General features: G+C 40.3%; 1 protein-coding gene across 9 annotated transcripts in view; it reads left to right on the top strand.

Annotated features, from left to right (window-relative positions):
* The window catches only part of LOC144006024 (homeobox protein PKNOX2-like), a 128,667-nt gene that overhangs the window by 78,044 nt on the left and 31,060 nt on the right, over positions 1–19,563 (top strand). For 8 of the 9 annotated variants that reach the window (XM_077504635.1, XM_077504637.1, XM_077504636.1 and 5 more), the window contains one exon: positions 2,244–2,380. In XM_077504635.1, the coding sequence (XP_077360761.1) occupies positions 2,244–2,380 (137 nt within the window). Of the gene's footprint in view, positions 1–377; positions 530–2,243; positions 2,381–19,563 lie in introns of those variants that run through there. The other variant, XM_077504643.1, reaches the window with a different exon arrangement.

The raw sequence follows: 19,563 nt of genomic DNA, 5'->3' as shown, positions 1-19,563 counted from the left end.
ATAATTAATTAAACTTAATACAGTGATACCTCGGTTTACGAACTTAATTGGTTCCCAGAGAGTGTGTGTAAACCGAAAAGTTCTTCTTCCGAACATTTATTTCCCATAAGAAACCATTAAAATTAGAATAATCCGTTCCCAGGTCCCTATAAAACATAATTTTCTACTAAATAAGCCTTAAAACTACACAAAAATATACCTTATTTTTATTATTTATTTTTATTGTATTGTAATTAAAGAAATAAATTGTACTGTATAATAAAGTCGTTTTATTTTACTTTGTGATGGTAGTTCTTAAGGATAGTAGCAATGGTAGACTTACTTCATTCGCGAGCGTTTCACCGCGTAGAGTGTTTATGGAACGGTTGTCGCTCATTCGCACTTTCGTGCTCACCGGAGCGGAGGTGTGTCCCTTGGTGAACAAGGAAGTGGAGCACTTTAGCGAGTCAACAAAAAGTGAGCACCGTCAACTACTTTCACCTCTTTCCTGGGACTAAACAGCCGTGGCACGATTTTCTCCTTTTTTGAGGTACGTGATGGTACTCTCGCTTTTTTTAGTGGCGCGAACTCCATTGACTACAATGCAAACGCGCCGCCGAATCGCCGTCCCTCGCTGGTAAGCATTATGCTTAACACTAGCCTGCGGTGGGGTCTTTTTCGGTCCCATAATAGCAAAAGTACACTCAAAATGTCTATTAAACACAAACCGCGTCCGCACTAAAAGAAAGGGGGTGACGAACTGGGACGCCGTGAGCGTGCGTCAGCTTCTTGTGGCCGCCACCGTGGTGCTGTTCGACCGCGTGGTTTGGTTCGTCTGCCGAAAAGTAGTTCGTCAGCCGAGACTAAATTTTCGCGAATTTAATGTTCGTGAGGCGAAAAGTTCGTGAGCTGAAGCGTTCGTGAGCCGAGGTATCACTGTATAGCCTATTCATTTCGAATTAGCTTAATTCAATCGTGTGTTACCAATTGAAGTATTTTTTTTAAGTTGGTCAACAATTCAATTTGTACTCTTAAATTGGTTCAGTAATTCTCTTTTTTGAGTGTACAGTGAGTAAATTGAAGAATTTACAAGATTGAGGTTGCAGTTTAGTTTATAGTAATTAGTCCATGATTGTTAATTGCATGTCTACAGTGTGTACATACGAGCCTTATATTGTTGTTGTTTGTTAAAATTTCTTACGATAAATTAAAAAATAAAAATAAATAAATAAATAAATAAATATATATATATATATATATATATATATATATATATATATATATATATATATATATATATATATATATATATATATATATATATATATACTGTACGTATAATAATAGATTTTGCACACAGGGTGCACCAAAAATAAATACAACGTAGATTAGTTGAGCAAAATAAGTGTGTGGGAAAAACAAATGTACAGTACCTTACTTCATCATCAACCAGCATACCCCAGTGTGTGATATGTGTGACCAACAGGTCAGTGTTAATTAATAAACTTTGAATGTATCTGGATCGAGCCATTGTCCCCCAGTGCAGACAATCCCACCGAGAGGAAGTAGAGCATGTTCATCCTCACCCTCCTCCTCCTCATCTTCCACCACCTCTGTCTGCTTTCACCCAGAGGATTAATGCAAGAGAAGAGGAGCAGTATGCATGTTCGGAAAATGCAAATGATTGCTAGTTAAGTGTGAAGAAGCTAATTTATTTCCCATTTGGTGCTGGGATTAAGACTTGAAGCTTTCACCCACCCCAACCTGTCACAAGAATGGCGGTGGGGGTGGGGTGCTGGAATGTATAAACTAAAGACAGAACTAAAAGGTAGAAAGAGAAACGTTTTGATCACTATACAATTTTTTTTATAAAAAAAAAAAGTCAGGTTAAATGACCAGCGACGTGTTTCATTTACTAAATGCCAATTGACAGTTGCTTAACAGGAATCTTTAAATGCTGTATGACCTGCACATTGTGTAATGTTTAATTGAGACTTCTGTTTCATTTTATTTAACAAGTTGATTACAAAAGAGCTGCCCTGTTGTGCAAAATAATTCCCTGTCAATTCTCATTTGTAGTCTGCCAGTATGCAATGCATGTCACAGCTGATTGCATTTGGGAAGTGATTATTAAAATACCTTACTCGAAGCTGCATGATGATTAGAATTATAGCAGTTGACATTGTTTATAAACACTGTCTTTTCTCTGTATCTGTTGGTTTTCGAACACTGTTAGATTTGCATCATCATTTTTTGGTTCACAGATGACGGGCACAACCCAGCAGAACAACAAGACCTCACAGGTCCTCATCCCAGCAGCCTCTGCAGGAGGAAATAACTCTGTCAGTGTGACCCTTGACCCACAGACCCAGCTAGAATCTGACAAAAGAGCTGTTTACAGGTTGGTACAACCCATTCAGTATATCGTTTACCATCTGACTGCAGCCAATTTCAACTTAAAAATACTTTGAGACCCAGCTCAATGAAATTGCATAGGGGGGACAAATGGGTCCTTATTGTCCAGTAAATAAAAACTAGTTAGTTTAGAAAACTGATATAGAAAAACATTAATGGAGTTTGCCCCATGTCAGTCTCAGACCACGCACTACAATTTAGGATGTGGTTTTGTGAATAAGTATGAGAGCCACACGGCAAGTTGGAATGTTACAATTTTAATGGTTTTTAAAGCTCTTTAAGGTAAAATCTTGTGCATTTTCTTAGGCTTGGACATTCGGTCAAAATGAACAAAGCATAAGCAGTTACATTACAAGGGGAAATTGGCTAGCAACCAGTTCAAGGTGTAGCCCGCCTGCTGCCCAAAGACAGCTGGCAGCACCCCCGCACCCCGTGTGAGGAATAAGCAAACCACTTGGATGGATGGATGGATGGATGGATGGATGGATAATCACCCACGTGACAAACAATTGAACAAAAGAACTGGGAAGAAATGGACGAAAACCGAAAAATGGTGGCTGGCCAGTAGAGGGCACTATAGGGTGCTCACAAAAAAAAAAACTACCACAAAAAAATACATCATTAGAATAATAAAATGCACTTTTTTCCAAATATATTTATTGGGGTTGTTCGATACCACTTTTTTTCAGACCGATACCGATACTCAGACCCTCAGTACTCACCGATACCGATACCAACTGCCGATACCAGTAGTACATTTCGGCAAATTAAAAAAAATCACTAAAAGATATTTTTAAACAAATATATTTCCTTTAATTTTGACAACAAAAAAACAACATAGTCACTCTTCAATAGTTTTAACGCTCTAAATAAAACACAAAAATGCTCTTTTAGTTTAAGATTCACAATTTTGAAGTATTTCCAAACCGGTGAAGTTTTGGTGAAAAACTGCTGCAAGCTAGCGCCAGTTATAGGCAAGGAGGACTCACTTAACGTCTTCCCCTCTGCCATCGGTCGCTTGTACTCGTCTGCATCACGAGTACTCGAGTACTTGAAAAAAGGCTGGTATCAGCCCGATACCGATACCCGGTATCGGTGCTCACCCATCCCTAATATTTATATATATTTTAGATCAGGAAGATAAATACTATGTAGGTCATTTCAGATAAAAATAATTCAAATGTAGCTAGTTTTTGTTATCCCGCCTTGAATTTATATGGGTAAATGTCTCCCATTCTGAAACAGCCTTGCCTGAAGGCCCATTTTCAAAAAGTTATTTAAGTTACTGATTCAAAAGTTTTAGACCAGGGGTGGGGAAACTCGGTCCTCAATGGGCCAAAGTCCTGCAGGTTTTGGATGTTTCCCTTCTCCAACACACCTGATTCATATGATCAGGTCATCAGAAAATTCTGCACAAGCCTGATAACAATCCTGTTCATTTGAATCAGCTGTGTTGGAGGAAGGAAACCTCTAAAACCTGCAGGACTCCGGGACCTCGAGGACCGGAATTGCCCACCCCTGTTTTAGACCATAATAGTAAAATCCATCAAGAGATGAAGACACTTAATTTCATGGCAGTCCATTCAATGTAATTTGAACAAGATTTCTTAAACTTGTGTGGGAGAAATCAAGCATTGACAACTTTCGTTTATGAACAACTTTATTCAATTCAACGTTTGGTGGGCCACTGAAATACATTTTTGTCCAGGTATAATGGTAAAGAAAAAAGTGCATAACAGTAAAGACATAAAAAGCTTCATGTCAATCATGTGATTTGCACAATTTCCACGTGTTGCCCTTCAAACTCTGCCGATACAAGTGCATAAATGATCCTAATGACCCATTACACTCTTGTCTTACACATTTGTAATAACAGGAAAGGCGTGATAGTCTATAATTTATTATAAAATGTGACGCCAAAGTTCATTCCGAGGTCCCATACATTCACTCTGACGCCCATATACTACGATGAGAGAGTGCTTGTGGGCGGAGCAAGCTCTGTTAAGATGACTGCGGCTCTGCTTGGAGCGGCACACACATTGAAATATTAAAAAAAAATAAAAACAAAAAGCTAGCTTGGACATATTTTCTAGTTTGTATTTCATGTTTTGCAAATACTCAATTTGCCCATGCACGGACAGTCAAGTCGATGAAATTACTGTTACAACACAGCCCTGCTCAGTTTGCACTTATTTCCTGGTCTATTGCGCTATAAATATGCCATATGGCATCATCAAGTATTATCAAAATTTGGACAGCCCTCATACCCATCTCAGGTTTCATATTCTTCCGTCCAGAAAGAAAGAAAGAGAATTTGAGCGAACACAGCCAACCTGTATTGTGCACAAGCGGTCCATTACAGTGGCACAGCGTTTTCATTCATATGCCAACGTAATCAACTCGTTGCACACACAAACATGGGTTGGCTGTGATCGCCAGTCACTTCCGCAATAAATGTTTTGTTTTTTTCTTTGAGATGGGTAAGAGTTCTATCTAAATTATGGCAATACTTGATGACGCTATATGCATTTTCATAGCACAATAGACCAGGCAATAAGTACAAAATGAACAGGGCCGTGTTACATGTGTGCAACACATCACAGCGAAGACGTGGACTGGACAAAATTGTCAAATATTTACATTTTATAATGAAAAGGCAACAAACAATAATCATTTACATCCATTGTGTGGATCAATTAGACTCAAATTTCTGGTTAATTCGCACACTGTCAAATGTTGCAGACGTCGCAGAAATGTCGCTAAATGACTGAGACGACAACCTCATAGTTGGCAACTTCAACAATCGCAACCTTCACAACTCAGTGGAATATGAAGCAAAAGTCAAGTCATCTTTATTTATATATCCATCCATCCATCCATCCATCCATCCATCCATCCATCCATTTTCTTAACCGCTTATTCCTCACAAGGGTCACGCGGGTGCTGGAGCCCATCCCAGCTGGCATCGGGCAGTAGGCAGGGTACACCCTGAGCCGGTTGCAAGCCAATTGCAGGACATTCTATTATGTATTTATGAAATAAATTATTCAAAATTCTGATTTTTTCCAGCTGAATAATCCTCTAGTATAGACAATGCAGTATTTTGGGGTAGTTTTTTTTTTAGATAAATAAGAAGTAAGGTGTCTTATGTCTGTTGCCGTATGTTCCTGTAATGATGACACTGCAGACTGTATTGGGTCGTCTGTTGGACCTGTTCCCCGGCTCCCACCCGGGGCTACCCGCCGGCACAGTCTAAGTAGGTGCGAGCCCCTGCACTCAGGCCTGAGGCAAGCTGCTGTAAAATCCTTTGCAACTCCTCTGAGATACAAGGCTTGCTTTGATGTGAGCAGCCATCTTTGGAGCAGTTTTTCTTGGTTGGAGGCTCTGGTCTAATCATTCCCTTCTCAATGTTCTCATGCTTTTTTTGGATGGCCTTCAGTTGCCTCTTCCTTCCGCAACCACATACAGATTAAAGTACTCAGGTTCAGATTCGGGTAGCCTCACAACATATGTATAGCACATGGGCAGTGTTGGTAATATTTCTACATGAACTAGTTTAAAGTTCAGGTCACAAATTTCAATTTTAACTACCCACAGTTTGGATCATAGTTCATAATTCAAAATGGTGAACTGTTCAACAAATAAACTTCATAGCTTGTTTTGCAAATATTTTGCCACAAGCTATTATCCCCAACATACTGTTGTTTCTCCATTGTTTCCACCTACGCAAATTTCATTAAGGTCTCAAAAACATGAAGAAAACCTTGTTGCTTGAATGCTCTTTTTTTTTTTTAATGAGGAATTAAAGCAACAGAACTGTCGTCATCCACAAATACAATCTGAGATAGAAAGATGGGAACTTGGCTGCACCAGGAAATTAGCTCTCGCTCTCTCTGCCTTGCTCTCTCTGGCTCTCAATCTCTCTCTCACTCGCTGTCGCCCTCTGCCTTCGGTGTAGAAAATACATTAACGTTGAAAGCCCTGATGTTTTTCATTAGCAGCTTGATTGGAGTGCCTGAAACAGCTGTGATCTGTGTATCCAGTCTTTAATGCATTTATACACATTAGTTAATTCAAAATGGCTTTTCACATGCATCGAAAGTGGAAGAAGATTGCGGGATATAGCGTTTCCAGATGCTGCACTTGTACGATACATGCTATATGAACTATGGTGGACTACATGACCAACAACCCATAATTCAACTGCTGGTTGAACCTTTATTAGCTATAATAGGGGTCTCAAACTAATTTGTGGCCATTTGTGCCTCTGCAGGATGATATTTTGCAGTCCCTTTGTAGCAAAGTTTAATGTTAGCGGAACTTAGCGCCACCTATTTGGCCATCCATGTCATTGTCTTGGGTGTTTTGTGTATGTTCACTTGTTTTGTTTTGTTTTGTTTTTTAAATCACCAATGGGCTACCATAGCTTCAGACTCATGACAACTTTTGGCAAAATGTACCGTATTTTTCGGATTATAAATCGCAGTTTTTTATATAATATAACTTTTTTTTTTTTTTTTTTTTTTAAATATATAGTATTTTTTAATAGCTTTTATACAGTATTGTGGGCTTTTATTATTCCGCCAATCTCCCCACAATAATGTGATAATTATTGTATCGTGAGGTTCATATCCTGATATAAGTGTATCCTCTAGGATTTTTTCAATAGCGGAGACAGGCAAACTTTGGGTTGTTAAAATTGATGGATTTTATTTTTTATTTTTCACATTGTGCCCGGAGTGACGGGGCGTGACAGAAATTAATTCATCAAGAAAGGGCATTCGGTGTTGTCTGCAGGGCTCTACACTAACTTTTACACTAACTTTCTCAGTTGGACAGGATTTGTTCGCATCATTTTTGGGGGAGGTGCAGCATGACCATATTTGCTGATGTACAGTCGTCTCATTGTGCATACCGTAGGTTCATATGACGTAAAGATTGACAATGACTCAAGATATATTTGCGAGACAAGAACTGTCTGCAACAAGCAGAGGCTGGCAAAACAAATAATTTCTTTTATATAACTTTAAAATAAAATATTGAGGGAAAAAAAAATGTTTTTCTTTTATGTGAACATTATTTGTTCAACACAGGGGGTCCAGCTCTTATAGTGACCCCGGGTTTTCACCGGATGCGGTTGCGGTGCGGTTGCGATGCGGTCCGGCGACGCAAGCAATTAGATTCCATTCATTCGAATGGTGAAGTTTACACCGCTTGCGGGTGCGTTGCGTGTCGACTGCGGAAGGCCTGCGGCGTGCCGGACGGATCTGCCGGACCGCAGCTGTGCGGAGCCGGTGTGGATTGACAAAAAAATTGACCCGTCCGGAGCACGCAGTCAATACGCACCGCACCGCACCGCAACCGCATCCGGTGAAAACCCGGGGTCAGGCCTCTCAAACATCTTCCCCTTGGGAAAACCAAAGCTTCACAACCTGCCTCTGCATCATAACCAATCAAATCAATGTTTCCCAATCAGGTGTAAGTGAGCACAAGCGCAGAAGACTGATGAAAATAAAACTGCGATACTATGACTGAATATTATTCTTGTTCAGAGTTTTCCTGCTCTAAAGGGGACAGATGTACAGTCACAAATGGCCACGAAATACCGTGGACTGTAACGAGTCAAGTTAGAAGACGCCACCGTGGGCTTTGAGAGTCAATTTCTTTAGAGAGTCTATTGCATTGACATCCATGTATTAGTTGTTAGCCATTTATTTTGGTTGGCCTTCAGCAGTCAGCACGTGGTGGCGATCTTGACTCGTCCTCGCACTTGATCCGAGTTATGGCTCAAAGATGCGTTGCACTACTTATTAAAACGTGCACTTGGGCGACCCAGCCAACGGATATTTTTATTGTTTTTTTTTTTTTTTTAACCAGCAAACACTATAAGGTTGATCGCATTTGCGGTAAATTCGTCACAGTGTCGAGCCCTGTTGTCTGGTCATCTTTCTCACCATCCATCCGGTGTAACACTGCGTGGCTGCACTCCTCTTCTGCCCCCAACTGCCTTAATTGGAAATTTGAAGGAGCGGTGGCTATGATTTAGGAATGGCAGGCCGCGCCGCTGAATGAATAGAACGGAAACGCTGAATCATGTTGTGACGTTTGGATATCATTACATCCCTAGCAACGAGAGGCGCGCACTTTAAATGAAGGAAGGACTCACAGGAGTCTTTGCAGGAGATTGGTTCACATAAATTCAGTCCAGACAGTTTTTTTGGCATGTTGCAAGAAACAAATTCAAAATGAGATCTGAAAACCCCCCCCAAAAAAACAGTGATTTTTGAACAATGAATATCTTGTCGTGTTTTTGTAGTGTATTCGATATACCAAATACTGCATGATGTAGGTTGGAAAGGATTTGCAAATCATTGTATTATGTTTTATGTATTCCACAATGTCCTAACTTCATTCTAATTGAGATTTGTGACCATTAAAAAAAAAAAGAAAAAAAAAAGACTATTCTAGTTCGACAGTAGCAATAGTGCAGAAAGAAAAATAAAAAATATGTATAATAGATGCACAGATACAGGCGTTGATCTATTCATGTATTGGTAGGTTGCATAGCTGTTGCACAAAGTTAATATTCAAATGTTAAGAATTACAAAAGAAAAATAATGAACACCGTGGTTGAGCGATTGTGATGCATTTGTCCAGGACTCGGATGGCGTGTGGGCAGAAGCTGTTACTTTGTTGTGTTGTTCTGGCTGTGACACTCCTGTAGCATCTGCCAGATGGGAGAAGTTTAAAAAGTGTGTTTTGCGGACGTGTGTGGTCTCTGATAATCTTCTGTGGCACGTCTTTCTTATATGTGCTGTGCTGGTGTGGAGGCTGCTCCACAGATGATCTGAAAAATAGTGACCAAGTGTTCGTTTAAAAAAAAAAAAAAAAAAAAAAAAAAAAAACTGTGTGAAGCATATAGCCAGAACTTTCTCTCTTGTGCCAACACAGAGATGCTAATGAACACATTGATCACCAATTGGATTGACTTCTGTATTCTGGTTTTAACAAAATATATACTGGTATTTTTATATCCCAGGCTCATGTCCTACATTTTTTAAATTTAGCTTTTACCTAATATTTATTCATGTACTTTTATTTTTTAGAGTATTTTCCATTTTTTAATCACTATTTTTACACTGTTCTTATCCGTCTTTTATTCATGTTTCTTAATCATTTTAGTTTATAGAGTTTGTATAAAAAGTGATTAATCAAATAATAGCATAATTAATTTAAAGCTAATTTAATTTATAGAGGTGTTTTTTATTTATTTATTAATTTATTTTGAATGGGGATGCTCGCCCTTCTGGTGGCCCTAGTAAAAAAAATAAAATAAAATAAAATAAAAAAAGGATGAAAGAAAATGTCTATAAAAATCTTAATAATCTAATCCTATTTCTTTTATAGTTCACTAACTAGCCATGTTGATATCTCAGATTAACATAAATATAAACTATATATTGTAACTGGTTTCTGTGGAAAATATTCCTTAATATAGTAAATTTTGGAAATAGTTGTAGTGTATTGCATTGCATAGTGATGGAATTAAGCTGGGTGACAATATGGCGCCCGCTTAAGTCACTTTCAAAGCTTTGTTTTCTATGGCTTCGGATCTCGCTGCCCAGCCGCAGGCTAAGGAGCACACACGCACCAAATCCATGACGTCACATTCCAATGCTGAGAAATATTTGAAATAATATGAAAATGTAGTACTTGCAAAAATGTTCATGTCTATTCTTAGACATAAAAATAAGCATAATATAAGCACAAATAAAATAAAAATATTAAACGTGAGTAAAGCTCCATTTTTGGAGCCTGGCTACGATGTGCCGTCATTGTCTTCTTATGGACCCGACTGGCTCATTGAAGAGAAAAACATGTGCATGGCTGCCAATAATTACAACATCTGCATTCAACATAATGGTAAGTTGTATATTTAATCATTTGTTTCCATGCTGGTCTGTGAAAGTATCTTCATGTTAAAATGGTCCAATGGAGACTGCTGATTTACAACACACTGTGGTGATTTTGTTGACAGGTAAACCCTATGTTTCAGGCATTTTCATAGTACTACTTGCAATTACACTTGAAATTGTAAATCTATTTCCACAACAAAGCGCTAACATTTCCTTGGTAGAATTATTTCTCTGAATCTGGGTCAATGAATATAGTAAGTAAACAAACACAAAATATATGTATAAAAAACATTATTCTAATGTTAATGGCAGATAGTTTTGCATTTCAACATCTCACTGCACAATTAATCAACAAATGTTTAATGCATACACCTAGTACATATAATTAACAACAGTTCATGTGTAATTCTCTTAACTTACTAGATGTGAAAATAAATTCATATACTGAAAGCAACTTGACTTCACACCTTTTGTGAAAAAGGTAGATGAGCATTTTTTTTTTTTAAGCAGTGCTCTCTAGTGCCAAATGACCACATGAAAACACAGAGCATGGAGCGATTTTAAAAGGTTTGGAGAAGAGAAAACGGTCAAGAATCAACATCTCCACCATTTCACTTTTACCCACAAATTCTTGTGGGATTTAATGTTTCTTTCACTAATTACTAGAATTCCAATTTTTCGGAGGGTGCACGGGTTTCTCTCAGCATCTCTTCCTCCTTTGTTTGATGCAGAGTAAATGTGTGATAGGGGAATTAGCCTAATGAGTTGTGGCGTTTACTATAAAGATCCTTCTGGAGCCTCTGCAGCTATTAAAAGAAGATGGTCTTTTATTTCTCACGTTGCAGATGAAGCATGTGAGTGACGAAGGCTGGTTTGGCGTACACATGCAGATATGCTTTTAATTGCTAGAAACATTGCTATTGTCCTTTCCTAAACGGAAATATCCTTGAGATTCTTGGAAATAGATTGGAAGGAAAATATATTCTGTTTTACGGCAACACTTGTGTGTGTTTGTGCATGGTCTACGCAGTAGTGCTGGTTCTGATAAGTACCGTATTTTCACGACTATAAGGCCTACCTAAAAGCCTTCAATTTTTTCAAAAGCTTATAATCCAGTGCCCCTTATATATGGATCAATATTGAGCCTCAACAGGTCTCGCTGTCACGACGCTATCGGTGACCCTGCACGATCGGTGACGCGCATGCATAGAAGATCCCGCCATCTTGTTTTTTTATTTTTTTTTATTTGTATTTTTTTTTTGTGTATGTGTGCGTGCGTTTGCGTGCGTGCGTGCGTGCCGTGCGTGCGTGCAAATACGTATACATTTATACTCATTAATTCACCTAAAACCTTATAAATATCCCATTATCCTTCGCCTTAACCAGGTACTTCGGAGTCTTGCCAGAGTCGTGAGGTTCAAATTGTCAGGAGACCAGAGAAAAGGTCAGAAAAAATAAAGAGAAAAGAAAGATAAATCAAAGTGAAATCCAGCACCGACCAAACACTTCCTGCCTTCCCCATGGTTACAAAATCAAAGTCTTACGCCAACCCCGGAAGCCTCTAAATTCCAACAAATTAGCGAGATCTCAAGAGACCAGAGGAAAAACTAAAGAGAGGAAGGAGGGAAGGATCGATGAGGCAGAGTGAGATCCATAGAAGCCAGTACATCCAATCCATCAAAGTGAAATCCAGCACCAACCAAACCCCTCCTGCGTGGTTACAAAACCTGAGTCTTATGCCAACCCCAGAAACCTCAAACTTCCAATAAATTGAGATCTCGCCACCCCCCCCCCCCCCCTTCCCCACACACCCCCCCACACCCCTCCGCCATCTTGGATCGCTAGCTAATACTAATACTTTACCTCAGAGAAAATTATAAAACTGTTTCTTCATTTTGGGAGTAAATAGAGTTGTCAGAAAGAGGGTTTGTAATCTATTAATAAAGTTTGACTGACCTATCTGACTGTTTTGTTGACATTCAGCATTTGTTGACAGATCTTAGGTTAGGGCTTCTTTGGGATAATATGTCTTCAGAACTCAGCTGCTCGTGTGCTGACAAAGGCCAGAGTGCGGGAGAACATTACACTGGTGTAAAGATCATGGCTTTGGCTGACCGTGTGTTTCAGGGTCGGTTTTAAGGTTCTTTTACAAGCCTTTATGTGTCTTAGTGGTCTGGGGCCCATCATATCTATCTGATATCCTTTCATCATATCAACCCTCTGAACAAACAAATATTTACACAGAGGGTGCATTCAATCAATATGATCCTCACCTCTGGAACAGACTGCAAGAGGCTATGAGGAATGTAAAGGCTGTTGATGCTTTAAAATGGAGGCCCAAACCCGTGCCGCGACCACGTCCGCAGTTTGCGAGCATAGTGCTGTCCCAGTGAGCTAAAATTCTGGGCCGCTGACACAGCTTCGGCCCTTATTTAAACAGCTGACTTACTTATATATATATATATATATATATATATATATATATATATATATGACAACAATAACATGCACACACAAACCCCACTCTTTTTTTTTTCCCTACAGCCCTTGCGATCGACTTGGGAGCAATCCCTGGTTTACCAGTTGCGGCAATAACACTGTGCACTCTGCCTCCCATTTGTCCGACAATAACAAGCAGATACTTTCTTGAATTTATTAGAAAAAAATTATACACCCGGACTGGATGTAAAAAAATTGACATGTCATGGCAAAAGAGGATGTTTGGTCACCCTAATAAATTCCTGGTGAGAATTTATTGCATATTTCTCCCGGTTTTTCATTTTGAACATCTGTTCATCCTATAGGCTACTAGCAAGCCAGCTGTCTTGTCAGAGCCTGTTGTTGTTTTAATTTTTTATTTTTTTTTTTTCGATTAGTGGTTACTTTATAAATTATATGAGAATTTAGACAATTGGTAAGTGTTGCATCTGCGACACAACTCCCTCATCGTACATCATTAATGTTGGCTGGACAGTATTTACTGAGCATTTATTCAACACAGTAATACTGTGTATGTTTTCCCTAACTGGTCACTTGCACTGGTTATCCTTTTAACTCATTTGCTCCCAAAGACATATTCATACGTTGTTGTTTTTTTCAATGCTAGAACATACGGAAGGCCTTGATGCAGCCTCTGAACTGAAGAGAATGCTTGAATCAAATGTAGTTGTTACAAAAACGGCCAGCAGGTGGCGCCAGAGTATAAGAGATCAACCAGGGACATGTTGCAAAAAACTCTTCTTTTTTTTTCCCCACTGTTTTAAACAGATTTTTGAATCATGATGAAATTCCAATGCTAATTGGAAACAGATACAACGGAAACATATAGAAATATACTTTTTTTCCCGATGAAAGAAGAGATGCTAATCTTTCCTTTGGTAGGTTCCATGTTTTTATAACAAATGGAACACAATATTCTGTGGACCTTGCAAAGTCAGTCAAAATCCAGTAAATCCAGGAGTGAATGGGGTTGTTTCAGTGAAACTGACTGGGAGTGAATGAGTTAATTTTGCATTAAGCCAGAATTCAAGGGTTTTTAAAGCTGTTGTAAACTCCTTTATTAAACATTTGTACGAGGTGTCACTATTTGATCATCCTTGTGTTTGACATTTGTGCTTTCAGATGATGTATAAGTTTCTTGTGATTGTCTGCATCTGAGCTGCACCATAAAGTATTTTTTATTTACTGTATATGTGTTGATGCAAGGCGTAAAACAAGGTTTGCTATGCCTCTTCTTTTCAGTAGGTCATTGTGTGCCGGTGTCCAGCAGCTGCTGACTAAAGGAAACTGACATAGCTCAAATGCTTTTATTAGTAGACGCTTTCGATACAAACACATTCCTATATGTATTTTCTCCCTTTGTGGCTTCTTACAAGAGAAATGGCCAACAGTCGTGAGGACAAGCGGGTCAGATAATGGATGGGTGGATGTTTTATTTTTTTCTCAACATGCACAATTTAGCAATCTGTGTTATCTTTTTCTGGTGCAATAGTTGCCTCCAGCGAACATAAAAGAACATGTTTTGCACTTCACAGCTGCCATGTAATGCCCTCTGGAAGAGCTGTGACCGTATGTCTATATATAGTACACGTATATGTAATTTTTAGTATGTATAGAGAGAATAAATGTTTATCTCTTTTTTTTCTTGATTCACCGAACAACTGTTGCTCTGTGTATGCTTTAAAACTGTCATTGTAGTTATAAGTCGTAATTGTTGGACAGTTGTGCTGTGAGACAGCCAGCGTTGGGATGTGCTTTAGATGCTAACTGTGGCTTCAGGTCTGAAAGCAACCAAACAGAGAGCAGTCAAGAAAATAAGAAAGATCAGATTAATCAGAAAAACACAAAGACACGGGTTTATTCAGATTGTGCCTGAATGCCCCTTTTTGGTGTTTGTTTGTCCACAGTATGCTTTTGTGTGTCCCAGCTCCTCACACACAATCTTACACGGGGTGTCTTTCAAGTCTACAGTAGTTACCTGTAGGGAGCAATCACAGCAGGGACAAAAGACCGCAAACTGGGTTTTTAATATGTGGGGATATAGCAGACTTGATTAGGCTGGAATCATTTGGGAGCAAGAGAGTGAGAGACCTCCAACTTCCTCACTCTGCAGATTCCCCACTGTCACATAAACACATACTATGAAATCGCACTGTCCCTTTCGCTGGACCCCCTTGGAGCATTGAAGACTACGTTGTTTTGAGTTTAGCCTGCTTTCATGCATTATTCTAGTCTTTAACGTTAATATTTGTTATTGGTAGATTACAAACATTATGGTGGTAAAACACATATGATTTTTGTTTCAACGCTTGACTTTTGATTGATTGATTGAACCAACAAAAGCATATAAGGAAATGTAAAAAATAACAAAAATGAAAAGTAAATCTTGGCAAGCTTCAAACTGATAACACTTGGGAACAATTTGAGACATTATTCTGTTAAGTTACATTTTTATGCTGATTGAAACTAAAATTGGAATGCTGATTCCAAAATTGCAGTCAGTTTGTTCTAGCACGTCAGGTTTTTCTCCACAACTTACCCTCCAGGGAAGCAAAGTTCAACTGATTAGCTGTAGAAAGACTGTAGTAAGAAGAGCTTACTTTGATTGGACAACAGGTCCGTGGTAACCTCAGTCGTCACAATAAAGACGGCGATAGGTGTGTGCACCTCCCAATAGGTCAGTATTATCAATATCTGCAAACAGAAAGCTAGCATAGTATGAATTAAGAGGTAGTCGCGATATCATTTGTATATATTTTAATAATGTTAGATAAACATTGCAGTCATGCCTGTTTGTCAGACCTAACTCAGCAAAAATTGTCTTCCCCATTGTTGTATGGACCGATATCAATTTGACCGGCGAAATTATTATTATTTTTTTCGCATGAAAGCAGTGTAGGGGTAGAGTTCACCAGTCGGCGAGCTGGCGAAATCAGTAACAGGGTTAGGTTTCACTAGCTACGCTGGCGTGACAACTGCGACCTTCCCCTGCCGGGCCTGGGGTTCTCCCCGGGTGCCACCTCCTCTCCTTCCCTTCCCAGTGTTCCACTCTTCCAAGCAGCTGGAGGTGGGGTGGGTGCTGCTGCCCCCCACCCCACCCCCGACGGCGATTTCTGGTGAGCGGAGGTTCCCTTGGGTTTGGGGGAGCTGGCGGGGGTTGGGGATGGGTGGCGTTTGTCTGGGGGAGGTTGGTGGTGGTGGTCAGGGGCAGATTAGGCAGGGTTCGGGGGGGCTGTGGGCCAGCTGTGCCCTGTTCTGCTGTGTTGGGGCCTGGGGCTTGGGCCGTGTCAGGTGCGGGTGCGCACCGGTCGTCTGGGTTGGCTTTCCGGGCGGTGGCCGCCGTGGGATCCGGGAGGTTGTGCCTTGGTGCTGCCGCAGCCTGGGGGGGTCTGTGCTTGCCTTGTCGGGCCGAATTTGAAGGTTCCCCTCTTTGGTGGAAGTTCTCATGCATGCCAGATCCACCACACCAGCATCTACTGAAATTGAAACAGAATTTGCTTCTCCCACTGGTCGCTGAATCAGTGGAGGCTGGTGTCTGTGGATCTCATGCTGCTTGATTCTGTCCTCCCTTCCTTTCTTTAGTTTTTCCTCTTGTCTCTTGAGGTCTCCCTAACTGTTGGAATTTAAAGGTTTCTGAGGTTGGTGAAAGATTCTGGTTTTGTAACCCTGTAGGTGGTGTCTGGTTGGTGCTGGATTTCAATTTGTATCATCTTTCTTTCCTTTGATCCTTCCTCTGATCTTACAACTTCACGACTCTGGCGGGACTCTGAAATATCCGGTTAAGATGAAGGGTATGGGATTTTCAATAGGTGTTAGATGAATTAAAGAGCACAAGCTCACATGTATGCACGGACACGCTCACACATGTACACACACGCGCAAAAAGAGAACATTGATGAAGACATGTTGAATTGGTAAGACTACAGCATAAACACTGAGCTCTCAAACAAACTAACAAAAAAAGAAAAAGAAAAAAGAATTGGGTCAGAAGATTTGAAGGGAGCTGATTGACCCGAAATGCATAAAGATTTAGCACAGGTTCACCATATGCTACTTGAGCTGCCACATTCCTTTCCTTCATGTTTAAGTCATCATATACACCACTGACCTCTGATTCTCTGTTTTGGGCTTTTCCTTGGTGACCCAGCACAGTGCAGTGCCAGAGGGTGGAAGATCGTGCTGACTCCACTCGCTGGCTGTCCTGTAAATCGCTGTTTTATGGCCCTTGTAATGATCCCCTAGCCAGCAATCTTCACTCTGTCGCACTGCAGATAGAACCTGCTGCTTATGGCTGCCAACATGATGGGGGGTTGAAGGGTTCAGGATTTTTGGGAAAGGTATTGTAGGAGACTGGCAAACACATGAGGATGCACACAGTGCAGTTCTACTCTGGTTTTAAGGAAAATGCGGGCCTTTTCATACTCCATCTACATTAATTGTGACTTCTTGTGTAAAGGTCATTGAAATTGTTGCTCCAAGGTTATACAGTAGTATAAGGTTATATAAATTTACTGTGTAGCCTACACACAAACGTGAGTGCAGGGCTATAAGGTATGGCAGCTTGGGCTCAACCCATTGATCACGAATATCAGTAACATTGTTTTAATGAAAATGAAAGATAGCAAATTACAGGGTGTTGCCCAGTGCCTTTTTTTTGCAGTAGGGTTTTGTTAAGTTAAGGTGTTCTAGCATATAAGGGTCCACTCACACAATATTCCTGGCAGCCCCATTTCAGACCACTGCGGACAAATCGAGATGGTCAAGATAAAACGCAGTTGCACAGTAAATTCTGTAGAGTAAATTTTACTGTGGGGTGGCATGGTGGTTGAGTGGTTAGCACGTCCGCCTCCCAGTTCTGAGTACTCGGGTTCGAGTCCAGGCTCTGGCTTTCCTGGGTGGAGTTTGCATGTACTCCCAGTGCCTGTGTGGGTCTACTCCGGTCTCCTCCCACATTCCAAAGACATGCATGGCAGGTTAATTGGGCGCTCCAGATTGTCCCGAGGTGTGCTTGTGCGTGTGGATGGTTGTTCGTCTCCTGCGATCGGCTGGCAACCAGTCCAGGGTGTCTCCCGCCTACTGCCCAAAGCCAGCTGAGATAGGCTCCAGCACCTCCCGCGACCCTTGTGAGGAATAAGCGGTCAAGAAAATGGATGGATGGATGGAATTTTACTCTAAAAGGACTATGTTCGATCCCACTCTATACAGAGTGAATTTTACACTTGGAAGAGAGTAAATACTGGAAGAAAAAAAAAACTACAACAATAAAACACTAAAGGGTTGAGGAACGATCACACAACCTTCAGTATGGAAGACATCCACTCTACCACTTGAACTATGCTAGACATATTGTTAGCTAACATATTGCTGATGTGTCCCAAAAGAGACCAAAATTGGAGATATACGATGATACCACATGACACCTGACACCAATATATTGGTAGAGTAGGAATGGCATGGGTCAATGGTTAGGTTGGCTGTATCCCAACCTGAAGGTTTTGTGATTGTTCCTCAACAGCTTTTATTTTATTATTTATTTTACAATCTTCCGAGTATAAAGTTTACTCTGTTTCGCCTGGGACCGAATATAGTATTTTTAACTCTTTGACCGCCAAAAACGTTTAATAACGATTCGTAAAATCATGATATATGCCGCCATAAACATTAAATGACGTCAACTATGTTTTTGTTTTTGTTTTGTTTTAAATCAGTGGGCAGTGCAACATCTAAATGCAGCGCTGCCTGGTCAATAGGTTGTGGAATCAAAAACACACTATGGCCAGCAGATGGCAGTATTGTATCTCTTTTCAATGGACTGCCGGTGTATGAAATTACAATGAAACATGACGAAATCTTGATGAAATTGAACTTTTTCAAGATCTGATCAAAGCCTTTGTCATATTAAAGTTTATATATATATATATATATATATATATATATATATATATATATATATATATATATATATATATATATATATATATATATATATATATATATATTAAGGGTGTCACGATTTCGATTTTTTATCGAAATCGATCGAAATTACGTCACGATTTCGAGCATCGAAATAGAAGAGAGGACACACGATTCGATGCCCCCCCCCCCCGCGCCCGCCGCCACCGCCGCCACCGCCACCTCCCAGGAAAGCAAATGAGACGCAGCCATTCAGCTACTAGCTAACGGCACTTGTTAGCTGACTTCTCCTGCAGTCATGATGGCAAGCGCGGACAGACACAGCAATGGTGCTTCAAGCCGCTCCCGCTTCTCTCGTCACCAGTTTGGAAACATTTTGCGTTCCCGGTGAGTTATGTCGACAACGTTCACGTTGTCGATAAAAAGACCACAGTTGCAAGATATGCTATGTGCGCGTACTGTACTCGGCCACGGTGTTACGCCCGGCTCGTCAAGGGGAAGGGAAGTAACACAATAACAGAAAATATAGAGTAGATAAACACGGGTCGACTTTAACATCGGAGTAGTTTTAATTGAAATTTCAGGCAGGGGTTTGACAAGGGAGTGAAAGTGGAAGGTGAACAAATAATAACCGCATTTGACAGAACTGACAGAACGGAGGAGAAACAACTAACCAATAGGGGTATAATACACGGATACACAATAGCGTCGCGCTGGCACAGTCGTCCAATCGGAGTGTCGCGCTGGCACAGTCGTCCAATCGGAGTGTCGCGCTGGCACAGTCCTCCAATCAGAGTGTCGCGCTGGCGCATTCAAACTGAAGTACCATTATACGGGCACC

Source organism: Festucalex cinctus, chromosome 18 (genome assembly GCF_051991245.1).
Source record: "Festucalex cinctus isolate MCC-2025b chromosome 18, RoL_Fcin_1.0, whole genome shotgun sequence".
Classification (NCBI taxonomy): Eukaryota; Metazoa; Chordata; class Actinopteri; order Syngnathiformes; family Syngnathidae; genus Festucalex; species Festucalex cinctus.
Note: the sequence above shows the minus strand (reverse complement) of the source record. Positions and strands in the feature narration are given on the sequence as shown.